At 45.1% G+C, this 16,835-nt stretch overlaps 1 protein-coding gene across 1 annotated transcript in view; it reads right to left on the reverse strand.

Annotated features, from left to right (window-relative positions):
• The window catches only part of Parp4 (poly(ADP-ribose) polymerase family member 4), a 94,115-nt gene that overhangs the window by 61,303 nt on the left and 15,977 nt on the right, over positions 1-16,835 (reverse strand). The window contains exons 7-14 of the mRNA XM_037208506.1: positions 15,348-15,497; positions 13,348-13,485; positions 11,397-11,570; positions 9,150-9,310; positions 7,991-8,128; positions 5,518-5,613; positions 1,213-1,396; positions 733-889 (exon numbers count right to left, since the gene is read on the reverse strand). Coding sequence (XP_037064401.1) covers positions 733-889; positions 1,213-1,396; positions 5,518-5,613; positions 7,991-8,128; positions 9,150-9,310; positions 11,397-11,570; positions 13,348-13,485; positions 15,348-15,497 — 1,198 coding nt within the window. The remainder of the gene's footprint in view (positions 1-732; positions 890-1,212; positions 1,397-5,517; positions 5,614-7,990; positions 8,129-9,149; positions 9,311-11,396; positions 11,571-13,347; positions 13,486-15,347; positions 15,498-16,835) is intronic.

Genomic DNA, 16,835 nt, shown 5'->3' on the forward strand with positions numbered 1-16,835 from the left:
CCCCTGAACCTCTAAAACTGCAAGCCAGATAAGCCCTTCCTGTTCTGGTTTGTTTTGAGACAGAGGCTTGCTATGTATGCAGTGTAAGAGGGCCTGGAACTCAAGCCCCTCCTGCCTACTGAGTCCAGTCCCCAGGGCCTACAGGTGAAAAGAGGAAAAGCCTTGCAAGTTGTTCTCCGACCTCTACACCTGCATCCACACGGACACACACACACACACACACACACACACACACACACACACACATAAGCAAATATTACAAACTTTTTTCTTTATAACACATCTAGTATTTTGCTCTAGCAACAACAGAACAGAGACCCCTAAAATGAATTGCATTATTAGGTCACCCCCAAGAGCAAGGCAACCTAGGCACGCCAGCGACAGGGCGGGGCTTTGAGATCACGTGATCTTTCTGAAGCATCTTGGTTTTTATATGTTCAAGAAAAAAGATACAACGAAAAAAGGAGGTCATAGATGCTGCTTACCAAAAATGAATATAACTGTTTTTGGAAATTTTTTTTTTTTTTTTTTGGTTTTTCGAGACAGGGTTTCTCTGTGTAGCTTTGCGCCTTTCCTGGAACTCACTTGGTAGACCAGGCTGGCCTTGAACTCACAGAGATCTGCCTGGCTCTGCCTCCCGAGTGCTGGGGTTAAAGGTGTGTACCACCACCGCCCAGCAAAAAATTTATTTTATATTATCTCATAAAAGAGAGCTCAAGGAACTTGTCTTACCTTCAACCTTTGAAACATTTGAAGGCTCAGCTCTGGGTTCCTCTAATTCAGCATTTTCATGAGGATGGAAGTTCTTTACTTGATCTCCAGGAATGCAAAATTTAACAATGTATTTCATTTTAACTTGATTAGTTTTATAAACAACAAATTCGTCATCCTAGAGCAAATGGGAATCGATAAGAGGTAAGTAAGCGCAGAGAAGAGCAGCCATTGTTCCCAGAGAAGCAGAAACTCCTATTTGTTAATTTAGCAAAGACTGGATTTGGGTGGTGGATGGCTGGGCATGACTTACATGGAAACATATTTGATAAAAATAGAAGCAACCCTCTGGGGCTGGTCTTTGCACATTTGGGGCCCATTTTGTCTGTTTTGGCTTTTTTTGTTTGTTTGTTTGCCCGACTGATTTGTTTTTAAGTGCTAGGCAAGGGCTTGGCTACTGACCCATTACCCTGGGTCTGCATGTCTCCTGAAATAAAATACCTCAAAGTCTGTAGGGACAGATGCCATTTCTGAAACTCCGTGCACACTGTCATAGCCTGGTGGTGCCTCAGTTAAAGAAAAGTCCTTCTTGAATAAGTCCATACACTTCCCCAGGGCAACGTCACAGATAACCAGGAGTCTGGAGCCATCCGTCTCTCCCGAGTGTGAGTACTTAACGCTTGTACTGCATGAAGGAGGAAATAAAGCACAGGTTATAACGGCTACGGCCAGCCTCACTTCATTGTATGAGAAACACAGGTTATAACGGCTACGGCCAGCCTCACTTCATTGTACAGGAAACATGGGTTGGCCATCTGAAATCCAAAACTGTGAATGAAAATCTGAAATGACTTTGGAATTGAAAACTCTGAGCACTGGTGTGACACCACAGTTGGAGCATTCTACCCCTAACCTTGTGATGGCTGCAATCCGAGGGATGGCACACTAAACATGCTGTATAAAATCACCAGCAGGTAGCCAGGCGGCGGTGGCGGCGGCGGCGGCGCATGCCTTTAATTCCAGCACTCGGGAGGCAGAGGCAGGCGGATCTCTGTGAGTTCAAGGCCAGCCTGGTCTACAGAGCGAGTTCTAAGACAGCTAGTGCTGTTATACAAAGAAACCTTGTCTGGAAACAAACAAACAAACAAACAAAAAATAACAACAAAAAACCACCAGCAGGCTACATTTATCAGGTGTAGACATATGAATGAATTTCACATTTGGATTTGGGTGTTCCCAAAGATATCTCATCGTGCATATACAAATAATAATCTCAAATCTGAAACAAACATCTAATTCCACAGACAAGGGATACTCAAGCCTGAATTGTCAAAAGACTTTCTAGGGAGAACCTTCCAAAGTGAACCACCATTGCAGCATCTCAAAGACACAAGCTAGAACGTCACTCTGGAACGCTGGGCAGGTGCACACCTATAGCCCAATACTTGGGAGAGTTAGGCAGGAGGATCAGGAGTTACAGCCGGCCTAGGTTACATCGGAAAACCCTGTTGAAGAAGAAAAGGAAGAGAAGAGAAGACAAAGAGGAGGAAGAGGAGCTGTTCATTATGTACTTGTTTAAGAACTTTAGTGTGGGACACATCTGTAATTCTAGTTCTTAGAAAGTTGAGGCAGGAGGATCACTGCAAGTTCCAGGCTAGCCTAGTATACATTGTGAGTTCCCAGACAGCCTGGGCTAGACCCCCATGAGACCCTCTCTCAAAAGAATAAAACAAACAGAATCTTGGGTTGAAGTATGATAGCGTCCTTCTTTATGGCAGTTAAAGCTCTTTGTTCTCAGGGGCTCAATCTGTGTCAGCTCCTAAAAATATCCATGCTGTGCTGAGAGGAATGCCAGAGGAATGAAGGAAAAGAAAAACCTTTTTTAATGAAAATAGCTAGTTTACTTTACAACCTCCCCAGCGCCCCTTTTTTGGCTTTTTGAGACAGGGTTTCTCTGTGTAGCCCTGGCTGTCCTGGAACTCACTCTGTAGACCAGGCTGGCCTCAGACTCACAGAGATCCTCCCTGACTCTGCCTCCCAAGTGCTGGGATGAAAGGTGTGTGCGACCACTGCCTGGCCACAATCCCATTTTAAAGAACAGATCAGAAATGTGTGAGACCGTGGTAAATCAAAGCCACAGCCAGTTTGTTTTCTTTTTTCTTTCTTTCTTTTTTAAAATTCTTCTCTCATACATTCCATCCCGACTGCAACTTTCCCTCCCTTCACTCCTCCCAGTCCCCCAAACACCTCCCTTCTCCTCCAGATCCACTTCTCTTCCACTTCCCTTCAGAAAAGAGCAGGCCTCTAGGGGATATCAGCCTAACACAGCGTAACAAGTTGCAATAAGACGAGGCACAGACCCTCATATCAAGGCTGGGTGAGGCTACCCAGGTAGGAGGAAAAGGGTCCCAAGAGCAGACAAAAGAGTCAGAGACACCCACACCCCCACTGTTAGGAGTTACACACACACACACACACACACACACACACACACACACACACACACACACACACGACCCAACAAGCTACACAACCATAACATATACGTAGAAGATCTAGTATGTCACCAGACATGCTGATAGTCTCTTCAGTCTCTGTAAAACCCTGTGAGACCTGCTTAGTTGATTCTGTGGGCCGTGTTCTCATGGTGTCCTCGACCCCTCTGGGTCCTACAATCCTTCCTCCCTCTCAAAGAAAAACCATTTTGTTAGTTAAGAAAGCTGTATTGAAAAAAAGAAAAGAAAGCTGTATTGAACTTGCTGCACTAAAGCTCATGAAGATTGTTGAATATTAAGCAAGTAAGCACTGGCCAAAGGAAAGAGAGGCATCCTATTCTCATAACCTAAGAGTCTACGTGGAGAGTGACATTTCCTTGTGACAACCAGATCAGACTCTGTCTCTCTCTCTCTCTCTCTCTCTCTCTCTCTCTCTCTCTCTCTCTCTCTCTCTCTCTAAGACAGGGTCTTGTCATAGCTTAGACTGGTCTTGAATTCACTCCAGGGCCAGGGCTAACCATTAACTCTGAATCCTCTTGTCTCCACCTCCCTTGTTTGAGGATTATGGGAGTGTGTTACCATGCCTGAGGGGCCTGCTCTTTTTTTCCCAGAGAAGGTGGGGGGGGTCTCACAGCTACTACACTAGCACCCTCCCAACTGTTTTGCCTGCATGTATGTCTGTAAACTACATGGGTGCCTAGTGTCCACAGAGGCTGGACAGACATACATGCAGGCAAAACACTCATACATGTGAAAAAATAACAAATATTTTTAAAGATTAAAAAACAAGACAAAACAGGATAGGGCTATAACTAGTTGGTAGGGTGCTTGGTTAACACGTGAGGCCTTGGTGTTCATCTCCAGTACCTGACAAACCGAGAGAGAGAGAGAGAGAGAGAGAGAGAGAGAGAGAGAGAGAGAGAGAGTCTGTGTGTGTGTGTGTGTGTGTGTGTGTGTGTGTGTGTGTGTGTGAGAGAGAGAGAGATGGCTGGACACCTGGGCCATGGCATGACTGTGGAGGTCAGAGGACAATTTTGTGGAGTCTCTTCTCACTTTCCACCTTTATATGGATTCTGGGAATTGAACTGGGGTTGCCAAGCATGTGCTTTAAGAGCCTTTACTGGCTTGATGGCCCCTATACTATGTATTTTAAAGAATAACAAGGAGCTGTGGGTGGTGGCACACCTTTAGTCCCAGCCCTTGGGAGGCAGAGGCAGGCAGATCTATATGAGTTTGAGGCCAGTCTGATCTATGTAGTAAGTCCTAGGCCAGCAAGGGCTACACAGGGAGACTCCATCTCAAGAAAAAGTAAGTAACAAGGAGACAGAGTCCACTAGATGGAGAGTGGGAGAAAGCAGTGGTCAGCAAGAGCAAGCATGGCTGGCGTGATAGTTGAATGAGATGTCCCCCCAGTGAACACCTGGTCCCCAGGTGCCAGCACTGTTTCCCGAGACTCAGCAGTGAGTGGACTTCCTGGAGGGAGTGTGTGCTGGGGCTGGTTTTGAAGTTTCAAAGCCTCACAAGGCATTTTCAGCGCGCTCTCTTTTGTGTTCAGGATGTGAGACCTTGACTTCCTGCTCCTGAAGTCAAGTCTCCACCATCACAGACTCTAACTCCCAGGAACCACTGGTCCAGACAAACTCTTCCTTCTATGGGTCATCTTGTGGTGTTTTACCGCAGTAACAGAGAAGTCACACATACCACTGGCCTGCAAAGGCCTGCTCCCTCATGTGTCCTACTTAAGTTCCATGTCCTGAGGCAAGAGCCCCCTGGTGGCCTTAAGGTCCCCACCTGTGATATGAGAGGGGTCTGGGGGTAGAGGAGGTGAGGGGTGCTGGAGAAGATCCAGCCAGGAAATATATGTAAAAGCTGAGGTGGGCTGGCAAGATGGTTCAGTGGGTAAGGGAGCCTGATACCAAGCCGGATGACACGAGGTGGATCCCGGGGACCTACCTGGTGGAAGGGAAGAACTGACTGGAGGTCGAGTTCGCCTCTGACCTCCACAAATACACTGTGGAATGCCCATGTCTCCCCCCACCCACATACACATGTCCACACACTAAATAAACAGATAAGAGTAACAGCAACAAAAACAAAAAATTTAAAAGGTCCAGGGGAAGAGAAAAACACTAAGGAGATTTCAAACACAATTTCTCAAACGTTCACCACAGAAGCCATGCTTTTACAGGATGTTGAGGAAACTGACTGCTTTCAATGATGTGTTTATGGGTGAGAGACTTCCTCACTGAAGGAAGAGAAGGAAGTTTGCAGGGAGGCCTCAGTGGTGGGGGATGAGACAGAACACACTGACCTGAGTGAGTCGCTGAAGTAAATCCCGCTCCCCAGATTTCCAGCATCTGTTCTTTGCACACCGCGGTCTTCAGCTACTTTAGGTAAAAGCAGCCCTCTGAAAGAGAAGGGCGGGATCATGATTTACCAGAAGAAAGGACTCTTCCACACAGCCTTTAAAAATCAGTGACCAGGGGCTGGAGAGATGGCTCAAAGGTTAAGAGCACTGGCTGTTCTTCCAGAGGTCCCGGGTTCAATTTCCAGCACCCACATGGCAGCTCACAAACTGCCTGTAACTCTACCTCCAGGGGAACTGACACCTCACACAGACATACATGTATGCAAAACACCAATGTACATAAAAAAAATAAATCATTAAGAAAAAAAAAATCAGTGACCAACAGCAAATTCACCTGTCTTTACAAACCTCAGGTCAGAGTTCAGCTGGCCCTGCCTACCTGCAGTCATCCAGCCATGGATTTAAAATATTCAGAAAAAAATTCATCTGTACTGAACATGAAGATTTTTCATGTCATTAGTTTTAAACCACACTTCCTGGCAACAGCTTTCATAGCATTCACACTGTATCAGACACGATTAAACCATACAGATCTAATTTAAAGTACATGGGAAAAACCACTTCTGTTCTATGCAGATTCTACACCATTTTATATAAGACCCTTGAGCACTGGAGGTTTCGGCATCTGAGAAAGTTCTGGAAGTAACTCCATAGATCCCAAACACGACTGTAATCTCCCAGAACAGCACATGCCATCAGCTTGTTACAGCTATGGTTGTTTCTCCAACACTGACTTGACCACATAGGCTCCTTGGCCATGGCTCCTGCCTCCTCCAGGCAAGACCCCAGAGAAAGCCAGCCCAATGCTAACTGATTCTCTCCACTGCTCAGGATCTTATACAGGTTCCCACTGGACTTCAAACATTCAGCATTCTCTCAGCATGAAAACATGGCCTTCTCTACACAGACAGGTCAAGGCAGGCTTCTGTTCTTGATTACAGAAATAGCAACTGTTTGAATTTTGTACCAGAAGATTGAATAGATTTTATAAGATGGCTTTTGGGATTTTGTCCTATAAAGACAATTTTCTATACAATTAATTAATTTGTTTTCTAGCACTTGGGATTGAACCCAGGACCTCACTCATGCTAGGCAAACACTCTACCCCTAAGCCACATCCCCAGCCCTGGAGTTTCAGCTTCTTCTTCTTCCTCCTCTCCTCCCCCTCCTCCTCCTCTTCCTCCTTCTTCTTCCTCTTCTTTTTAGACATAGTTTCACTATGTAACCCTGGGAGACCTGAAACTTGCTATATAGACCAAGTTGGCTTTGAACTCACAGAGATCTGCCTGCCTCTGCCTCCAGGATACTGGGATTATTGAATCACCCAGGTGGTACCTTTCAATTTTCCTAGGTGCTTGATTAAGGGACCAAAATATACTCATAATTCCCCTTGCCCCTATAACTTCAGCTTCTTCTCCAATATTAAGAAATTATTCAAAGCAACCAGAAAACTAAGGTTGTGCTTTGGATAAATAACTCACATTCCCTGGACACTCTGACTGTGAAATGTAGACTAGCTCTTTTTTATATGAGGTCATTGTGAAGGAGCAATTTATTGTTTTGGTTTTTGGTGTGTGTGTGTGTGTGTGTGTGTGTGTGTGTGTGTGTGTGAAGGAGCAATTTATTGTTTTGGTTTTTGTGTGTGTGTTCATTTGCAGTTTTGTTTTTTGAGCCAGGGTCTTGGTACATAGCCCTGGCTTACTGTGGAACAATCTTTGTACACTGTAAATACGTATTACTCTCATCGGTTAATAAAGAGCTGACTGGCCTATAGCTGGGTAGGAAGAGATTGGGCGGGAGAGACAGACTGGGAAGATGCTGGGAAGAAAAAGGGGGGGGATCTGAGGAGTCTCCAGGAGGAAGCAGGAAGGACATGAACATGCCCTACGGAGATAAGGTACCAAACCACATGGTAGAACATAAATAAAATATGGGTTAATTTAAAATGTAAAAGTTATCTAGTAACAAGCCTGATCTATTGGCCAAGCATTTATAATTAATATTAAGTCTCCATGCATTTATTTGGGAGCAGCTGCTGGGACAGGAAAATTCCGCCCACACTGGCTGGCCTTGAATTCATTCTGTAGCCAAGGCTGGGACTGAACTAGATGCAATCATCCTGCCTCAGCCTGTTGAATGCACCATGCCCAAATTTTAAGGAGCAATTTATACCTATGTAGAACACTTAAAAAAAACTCACAAATATATAATAGATAATCACAAATAAAAAATTTAAGTGAAATATAATTTTCTGTATGTATAGATTTGTTGCTTTTAACTAAAAGGCCCATGTGATTTATTTACTTTGGTATTGTTTAGGGTCAAAGACACACAATTTAGACAAAAGTAGACAAGAAAGGGGAATATTTCACATTGATGAGTCTAAAAACTAAAAACTAAAGATGGCATGTCTTACCGGGACAAGATTCCAAGAATGTTCCGTACATGAGATCCATGAAATAAAGGCTGCACATTGCCCAGTTTGCTTAAAAACTCTGCGGCTTCATTCACTCTGCCAACTCTAAATATCTGCAAGACATCTACTGGACTTTCACTGGAAGAATTAGAAGAAAAACCTTGAGGTCATACAGTTAGAAGAAGAGTAAAAATTATTAAGTGAAATCTCAAGAAAACTCAGGTGTCCATGGTTCAGCAGTTAAAGGTGCTTGCCAGTAAGTCTGATGGTCTCCAGAGCCCACATGGTGGAAGGGGAGAGCCAACCTTGACAAACTATCCTCTGATCTTCAAGAGCACACTGTGTCAAGTGCATGTATTTACACACACACACACACACACACACACACACACACACACGTTTTGCTTTCTGTTGCTATGATCAACACCATGGCTCAAGGCAAGAGGAAAGGGTTTATTGTTATTGTTTTTGTTTTTGTTTGGATGATAGGTTATAGTCTATCACTAAAGGAAGCCAAGGCAGGAACTCAAGCAGGAAATTTAGAGGCAGGAACTGGAGCAGAGACCACAGAGAAATGCTGCTTACTGGCTTGCTCCCCATGGCCTGCTTTCTTATACAACCCAGGATCACATGTCTAGGGCTGCCACTATCCACAGTGGGCTGGGCCATCCATACCAATCATTAATCAAGAAAATGTCCCAGAGACTTGCCTACAGGTCAGTCTGATGGAGGCAGCTCCTCAACTGAGGTCCCCTCCTTCCAGATGACTCTAATTTATGTCAAGATGACAGAGACGGGCCTGGCAGGCAGAGAGAATATATAGGAGGAGAAATCTAGGAGGAAGAGAGCAAGGAGCCAAAGAAGGAGGAGGACTCCAGGGGCCAGCCACCCAGCAACACAACCAGCAATGGAGTAAGAAACCAAGAAAGGTATACAGGAATAGAAAAAGAAAAGCCCAGGGGCAAAAGGGAGATGGGATAATTGAAAGTTAAAAAAAAGCTGGCAAGAAACAAGCCAAGCTAAGGCTGGACATTTACAATTAAGAATAAGCCTCTGTGTGTGATTTATTTGGAAGCTGGGTGGCAGGCCTCCTAAAAGAACAAAAACAAACAGTAACACAACACTGCTACAGATCCCAAGAGACTTGCTTTGTGCTTACCCGTGATTGCTCTGCAACAGTTCTTTTCTCACCCTGGAAAATTCTTCAGTATTCTGTTCAACATGTTCAATTTTGCATCTCAAAGCTCGGTATTTGGCAAGAGATGGTGGGTTGGGTTTGGATAAGTTAGTTTCACAAACATTCACCATGTCTCTTATTAGCTGTGGGTAGAAGTGGTACAAAGATGTTAGAGATACCACATATCAAAGTTAATATCTAGATTATATTAATAATTTCCACAAAGATAAAAATTAGTTTTTTTCCACAAAGTTTTTGATTAACACTTGGTATTGGTAGTATACTAAACTGAAGAAATGCTGGGTACCAAGCTGGGTGTGGCTCACATCTGTAACCTTAGCACTTGGGGAGAGGCAGGAGGATTGCCATGAGTTCAAGGCTGGCCTAGGTTAAGTTCCAGGCCAGCCCAAGTTGCAGTGTAAGACTGTTCTCAAAAGTAAAAATAAAGTTTCTAAAAATCAGAAGGCTTGGTACAATGCCAGTTTTCCTGGCTACTTGGGAGACTGAGGCAGGATTACTTGAGCCCAGGAGTTGAAGGCTAGCCTGGGATGCAGAAATCCCCATCTCAAATACAGATAGATGATAGATAAATGGTAGATAGATAGACAGATAGATAGATGATAGATGATAGATAGATAGATAGATAGATAGATAGATGATGATAGATGAGATAAATGAGAAAGAATTGCCTCACTGATAGCACAGTACAACTGTACATTAGCATAGTACTTTAAATTATTTACTTTTCCTATTGCTGTGTCAAAATGCCCAACAAAGGCAACTCAAGGATGGAAGGCTTGCTTTGGTTCCTGTTTTGGGGAGGACACAGCCTGTCGTGGCAGAGAAAGCATGGTGGCAGGATTGTGAGGCTGTTGCCGGTCACTTCCTGTCTGCAGACAGGAAGCAGAGTGAGATGGAACGCTGGTGTCGGTACACTTTCTCCTTTTCTTCAGTCGTGGACCCAGCCCATGGGCTGCTGCTGCCCACATTCAGGGTGAATCCTCCCTCCTCAGTCACACAATTCTGGAAACGTCCTCACAGATATGTCGAGAAGTGTGACTCCAAATCTCAACAAATTGACATCAAGAGTGCACACAATCATCACACGCATCACATTTTTTTTAATTTTTTTTTTTTTTTTTTTTTTTTTTTTTTACTTTTTTTTGAGACAGGGTCTCTCTACATAGCCCTGCTGTCCTAGAACTCACTATGTAGACCAGGTTGGTCTAGAACTCAAAGAGCTCCACCTGCCTCTGCCTCCTGAGTCCTGGGATCAAAGGTGTGTCACCTTGCACATGCATCATGTTTAAAAGATTTGTTTGTTTTTTATTTTATATGTATAAATATTTTGTCTGTATGTAGATATGTGTACTGTGCACATGCCTGGTGCTGGTGGAAGTCAGAAGAGGACATGGGATCCCCTGGAACTGAAGTTAGGGATGGCTGTGAGCCACCACGTGGATGCCAGGAACGGAAACTGGGTCTTACAAGTCAACAAGCGCTCTTCATCACCGAGCTATCTCTCCAGCTCCTCCTCTTTTTTTTCTTCCCTGAGACATGGTCTCATGTATCGCAGGCTGGCCTCAGATTTGCTATGTAGTTGAGACTGCCCTTGAACTCCTGATCCTTCTGCCTCTGCCTCCCTTGAGTGCTGGGATCACAGATGTGCACCACCATGCCTGACTTTATTCACCGTTTATATTTATTATTATTATTATTATTACTATCATTATTATTATTGTTGTTGTTGATATTATTATTATTATTATATTTTTGTTTGTTTTTTGAGACAGAGTCTTTCTAAGTAGCTCTGGATATCCTTCAACTTACTCTGTAGACCAGGCTGGCCTTAAATTCACAGAGATCTGCCTATCTCTGCCTCCTGAGTGCTGGGATTAAAGGCGTGCACCATCACACACAGTTTTATTTTATTTTTTAAAGACTTATTTGTTTTATTTTTATCTGTATGAGTATTTTGCCCACATGCATAAGTGTATACCACACACAAGTCTGGTGCCCACAGATACCAGAATATGACCGAGTCCCCTAAAACTGCAGTTAAAGATGGTTGTGAGCCACCATGTGGGTGCTGGGAACTGAATTCAGATGCCCTGAAAGAGTGGCCAGTGCCCTTCACCACTGGGCAATCTTCCCAGCCCCAATTCACCATAATTTAAAGACACGACCCTGCGACACATTTAAACTGAATTCTGTATTCCAGGGGCATACCTGACAAAGGTCCTCTTTCTGAGCTAACAACCTCAGGTCAATTTCTTCTGATGCCGGGTGCTTGTGAGGAATCAGCCGGTAGAAATCGGCCATCGTCTTTTGCAGTTTCTCTGCTGTGTCTCCATTCTTCAGAGCTGATTTTACGAGAAGGAGAATTCCCTCTGCTTTACTCACCTGCAAACAGAAAAGCAAATATGACTATAAAAAAATTAAATCCTGATAATCATAGAAGAGAAATGCATAAAAATACCTAAAATAGCTGCTGGAGACATTGGATGTATGAGTTTTCTGCTGGAGACATTGGATCTATGAGTTTTCTATAGATTGCTGACTCTGCTACAGTTTGGGCCTTTTGAAAAATAGAATATCTTTTATTAACTCTTTCACAGTTTCAATCCTGTTAGTTTGGGTCTTAACTGTTTTTCTAAGGCCCGTGTTTCAAAGCTTAGGCCCTAGGGAGGTGCTTCAAGGAAGTGGGGGGACCTTTAGAGGAGGAGTCTAGTGGAACCCTAGTCCACTCTTTCCTTTGGTTCCTTGGCCTTGAACCGAGTGGGTTCTGCATCACTATACACTCCTGATATGATACGCTGCCTCATCAGAAGCCCAAAACATAGCCGGGCGGTGGTGGCGCATGCCTTTAATCCCAGCACTCGGGAGGCAGAGGCAGGTGGATCTCTGTGAGTTCGAGGCCAGCCTGGGCTACCAAGTGAGCTCCAGGAAAGGCGCAAAGCTACACAAGAGAAACCCTGTCTCGAAAAACCAAAAAAAAAAAAAAAAAAAAAAAAAAAAAAAAAAAAGAAGCCCAAAACAGCAGGGTCAATCCATCACAACCAGAGATCTACTAAACTGTGAGCCATAAAAAAATCTCCTCTTTATAAACAGATTGTCCCTGGCATTTCTTCATAGTGACAGAAAACTGACTAACACAGCCTCCAAAACAAGTGCTGACCTTAAGGTATGGCTCAGCTGTGAATGATGCTAGGAAGGGAGATGCCTGCAAAACTGGTCTCAGCTTAACTGTGGGGAACAACCAGGGGCTCTTCGCTTCTTTCTTTTTAAGAACAATTTTTAATTTATCCTTGGACAGTCTTATAGATGTATGCAGTTGGATCACTCTTCCTCTCATCCTCTCCTATTCCTTCTGGATCCTTCTTCTTCTCAACATGTACCCCTGCTACACAAACATCTTCCTAAAAATGACCCACCGAGTTCACTTAGAGTTGCTTGCGTTTGTCCAAGTACAGGGTTATTCTCCGGATCATGGGCAACTTATCCGTGGCCACACCTCTGAGGAAAAATGCAGCATCGTGTACTACACATATGTGAACACGAACAGACAGGAACACAAAGGCACCAGTAGGAGACTTGCTTTTCATAGAGAAACCTAGAGTCATGTCAACATCGAACCAGGGCCGTGTTCCTAATTATGCGAGTGCGTTGGGAACCGAACAGCAGGAAATCCGTTTCTCTCTGAAACAATCAGTTTCATCTCACAGGGAGGGCTGCCTGCACTATCTTCGTGTGACTACTCATTCGGAAGAGTTGGGTCATTGGGAATCTCTTCTGTCAATCGTTTGTTTTTTCAATCACCGTTATACATGATGGAAAAGACAACAGCATGTCCCGGTGAGCTAGAAGCAAGCCTGCCTTTCCTAAGACAGAGAGAAGGTGAAAGGCTGAAGTTGTTTCCATGTAGGTCAGGATCTGGGTATCTAAGTGGGGGCACTACCACTCTGTTCCTTGGCATCATGCTTAGGCCCATATTGACCATCACTGAGAACTGACATGACAGGGACATCTGGTTCTCTTGATGCTCCCTTTCTTCAGAGAATGAGGAAAGAACAGTGAGGGGTGGACTTCAGAGTAAACCAACCAGCGCGTGACTGTCAGCACTGGCGTTTACACCAGTCCACCAGGAGGTAGGTTCGATTCAATGCCACGCCTGACTTACGTCATTCAGGCTTATGCTGTTTACTGGCTTGAGAAGTGTGTGTTCCAGGTGTCCCAGAGCTTCTGCCCAGACCATCTCCACCAAACGGCTCACCTCCTGGCTCAGAGTGCCTGAACTTATGACCTCCTCCAAAAGCAACTGAAACAACAGAGCGACAAAAAGTCCTCGTGAGCACTCTGTGTAAGACGGACACAGGAGCTGGCTGTGGGTCAATAGTCAAGCCCTTGCCTCGTGTATCCGAGACCCTGGGCTCCACTTCCAACCTCACAAACAACAACCAACAAAACAACAGTATTGACCCGGAAACGAAGGAAAAACAGCAGTGCCCATGGCGCCCGCTCCCACAGCCAGAGACTGTGGCTGGAAACGGCTTGAGAGCCCCTCAAGGTTCGTATGCGGGCGGCTGGGTCCCCACTGTGGAGTAGTGGGGTAGCAGACCCTTTAAGAGGTGGAGACCAGTGGAAGGTTCGCAGAACCCAGGGCAGAGCTTCAGAGTACAGGATGCTTTTCTTGAGGGAGGAGCTTTGCTCTCCATGGTATTTTTGTTGTTGTTGTTTTTGTTTTGTTTCAAGACAGGGTTTCTCTGTGAAACAGCTCTGGCTCTCCTGGAACTCACTCTGTAGACCAGGCTGGCCTTGAGTTTTCTGCCTCCCAAGTGCTGGGATTAAAAGTGTGCTCCACAGCCCGCCCGGCTTGCTCTCCAGGGTATTATGTAGACGCGGGGCCTTCCACAGGATGCCATTGCCATGGGGTTATACCTTCAGGTCACTAGATTGCGAGCCAAGTGACTGCTTGATAACGCTTTTAGCCTCATGTGTCTTGTGGATCCCAGGCCACTGGTACAGCCAGGCTTCCTGTCCCCACTGGGCTCCTGCTCCCCACCCCTCGCTGCCGTACACTCCCGTTGGAGGGCCCCCACTACCACCTTTCTCCTGTGTTCCTCTTGTCCTTTCCTTTACTCTGTGAGGTGTAGGCCTATCAGTGGCATTAAACACATGCAGTAAGAGTTAAGGAGCTTGGAGTCATAGCCCCAAACATAGTGAAATCTTTCCAAGATGTGGGAGTTTGTTGCTGAGATAAACAATAATCTTGTGGCTCATCCCACATCCCAACCAGGGGTCATGTCTTCCTTTAAGCTTATTTTTAATTAGCTTCCCTTCTCCTCTGCCAGTTTTTCTTTTTTAATTTTTTTTATTTTTTATAAAGACAGTATTTCTGTCTGGCGGTGGTGGTGCATGCCTTTAATTCCAGCACTCAGGAGGCAGAGGCAGGCGGATCTTTGTGAGTTTGAGGCCAGCCTGGTCTACAGAGCGAGATCCAGGAAAGGTACAAAGCTACACAGAGAAACCCTGTCTCAAAAAACAAAACAAAACAAAACAAAACAAAACAAAAACAAAAACAGACTGACAAAAAAAAAATGGAGTCAAAACTAGAGAGATGGGTCAGTGGTTAAGAGCCATGGCTACCCTTCCAGAGGGCCTGGGTTTGATTCCCAGCACCCACATGCCGGCTCATAACCTTCTGTAACTCCAGTTCCAGAGGACATGATGCCCTCTTCTGGCCTCTGTCAGTGCATGTAGTACACAGACAGGCACACAGGCAAAACATCCATACACATAAAATAACTAGAACATATATTCAAATTACTGGGTATGGTGGCACATGCCTTTAACCCTAGCAATCGGGAAGCAGAGGCAGATGAATCTGAGTTTAAGGCCAGCCTGGTCTATATCATAAGTTCTAAGCCTGTCAGACTTACATGGTAAGATCCTACATTAAAAAATAAATAAATCAATAAATCAGCTGGGTATGGTGACCATCTAAAAATCTCAGCACTGAGAAGGCTGAGGCAGGACGTTTGTTTGAGTTTGATGCCATCCTGGACTAAAGAGTTAGGAGTATCTAAAATAACAAACCAGTCCGAAAAACCGTCACAGCACACCCTCCCTCCCAGCTCAGCCAAGGCTTGAAGACACAATCCCATCAAGCCGCTAGCTTACCGCTTGCAGCTTTTCAGATGCTAACTGTGTTGCTTCAGCCGTGAAGTGGTCTTGGAGCAGAAATCCTCGGCTCTTCAGGTCCTCAATGTAACGCTCATAATATTCACTGGCACCTTCAGAGGTTTGCTTTCCGGCGCTCTCTCTTCTCGTCTGGGAATTACAGTGCACAGAAGGGACACAGGGACTTTATGAACACACTCATCCTCAGTGAACACCTACACTCTGCTTTGCTTTTCCTTCCTTCCTTCCTTCCTTCCTTCCTTCCTTCCTTCCTTCCTTCCTTCCTTCCTTCCTTCCTTCCTTCTTTCCTTCCTTCCTTCCTTTTTTTTTTTTAACCTATTAGGACACTGTATTGAAACAATATTTGCACCTTGCTTTTCTTAAAGCATTATCATGTTGGTTGGAATGAAATGCCTCCATCCGGCTGACCTCAGGGCTTGGTGCCTCGTTGACAGGTGTTTTTGGAGGAGGCTTAGAGGTGTGGCCTTGCATGGAGGCGGGGCAGGCTTTGTTTCAAGTTCCAAAAGTCACAGGGCTCATTCCTACTTCTTTTTCTGCTTTCTGTAAGAGGCGGCAGCTCTCAGCTTGCCTTCCAGCTGCCATGCCCGCCCGCTGCCACACTTCCCTGCCATGATATGATAAGACCCTTATTCCCCGGAACCGAAAGTCCAAATTAACCCTTCCATCCCTAAGTTGCCTCGGTCATGATGTTTTTTGTTTGTTTGTTTTGTTGTTGTTTTTGTTTTTGTGGGTTTTGTTGTTGTTGTTGTTGTTTTTGTTTTTCGAGACAGGGTTTCTCTGCGTAGCTGCCTTTCCAGGAGCTCACTTGGTAGCCCAGGCTGGCCTCGAACTCACAGAGATCCACCTGGCTCTGCTTCCCGAGTGCTGGGATTAAAAGCGTGCGCCACCACCGCCTGGCGGTCATGATGTTTTGAATCACAGCAACAGAAAAGGAACACTAAAATTGTTCAGTTTTCACAAAGATAGCCTTAAAGGTGGAGTCGTGGGAGCAAAAGCCCGAGTGGGCGGAGCGGAGAGAAAAGACTCCTTGTGGGGACGCATTCATTCAAGTGCTCGTTCACAGCCTGTGGTTGAATGAACTCGGAAGACTGGCATTCCACTCCTTTTCGGAAATGTAGAAAGTCAATCAAGGGTAGGGGAGAAAAGGAAAACTACCCTGTAAAGGATGGCCCAGCTGGGGACAGGCATCGGTCAAGACAAAGTGAGCTCCCAGTGAGGAAAAGGGCAGGAAAGCTCCGGTCGGTCGGGCAGATGATGTGAAAGGCACAGGCTTCTCCTCAGCCAAGGCTGCACTCACGTGGGGCACGTTCTATTCTTCTTCTTTTTAAAAATTTTATGTACATGAGTGCTCTATCTGCATGTATGCCTTTGTGCCAGAAGAAGGCATGAGATCCTACTATAGATGGCTGTGAGCCACCATGTGGTTGCTGGGAATTGAACTCAGGACCTCTGGAAGAGCAGTCAGTG

This window comes from Peromyscus leucopus, chromosome 9 (genome assembly GCF_004664715.2).
Source record: "Peromyscus leucopus breed LL Stock chromosome 9, UCI_PerLeu_2.1, whole genome shotgun sequence".
In the NCBI taxonomy this organism is placed as follows: domain Eukaryota; kingdom Metazoa; phylum Chordata; class Mammalia; order Rodentia; family Cricetidae; genus Peromyscus; species Peromyscus leucopus.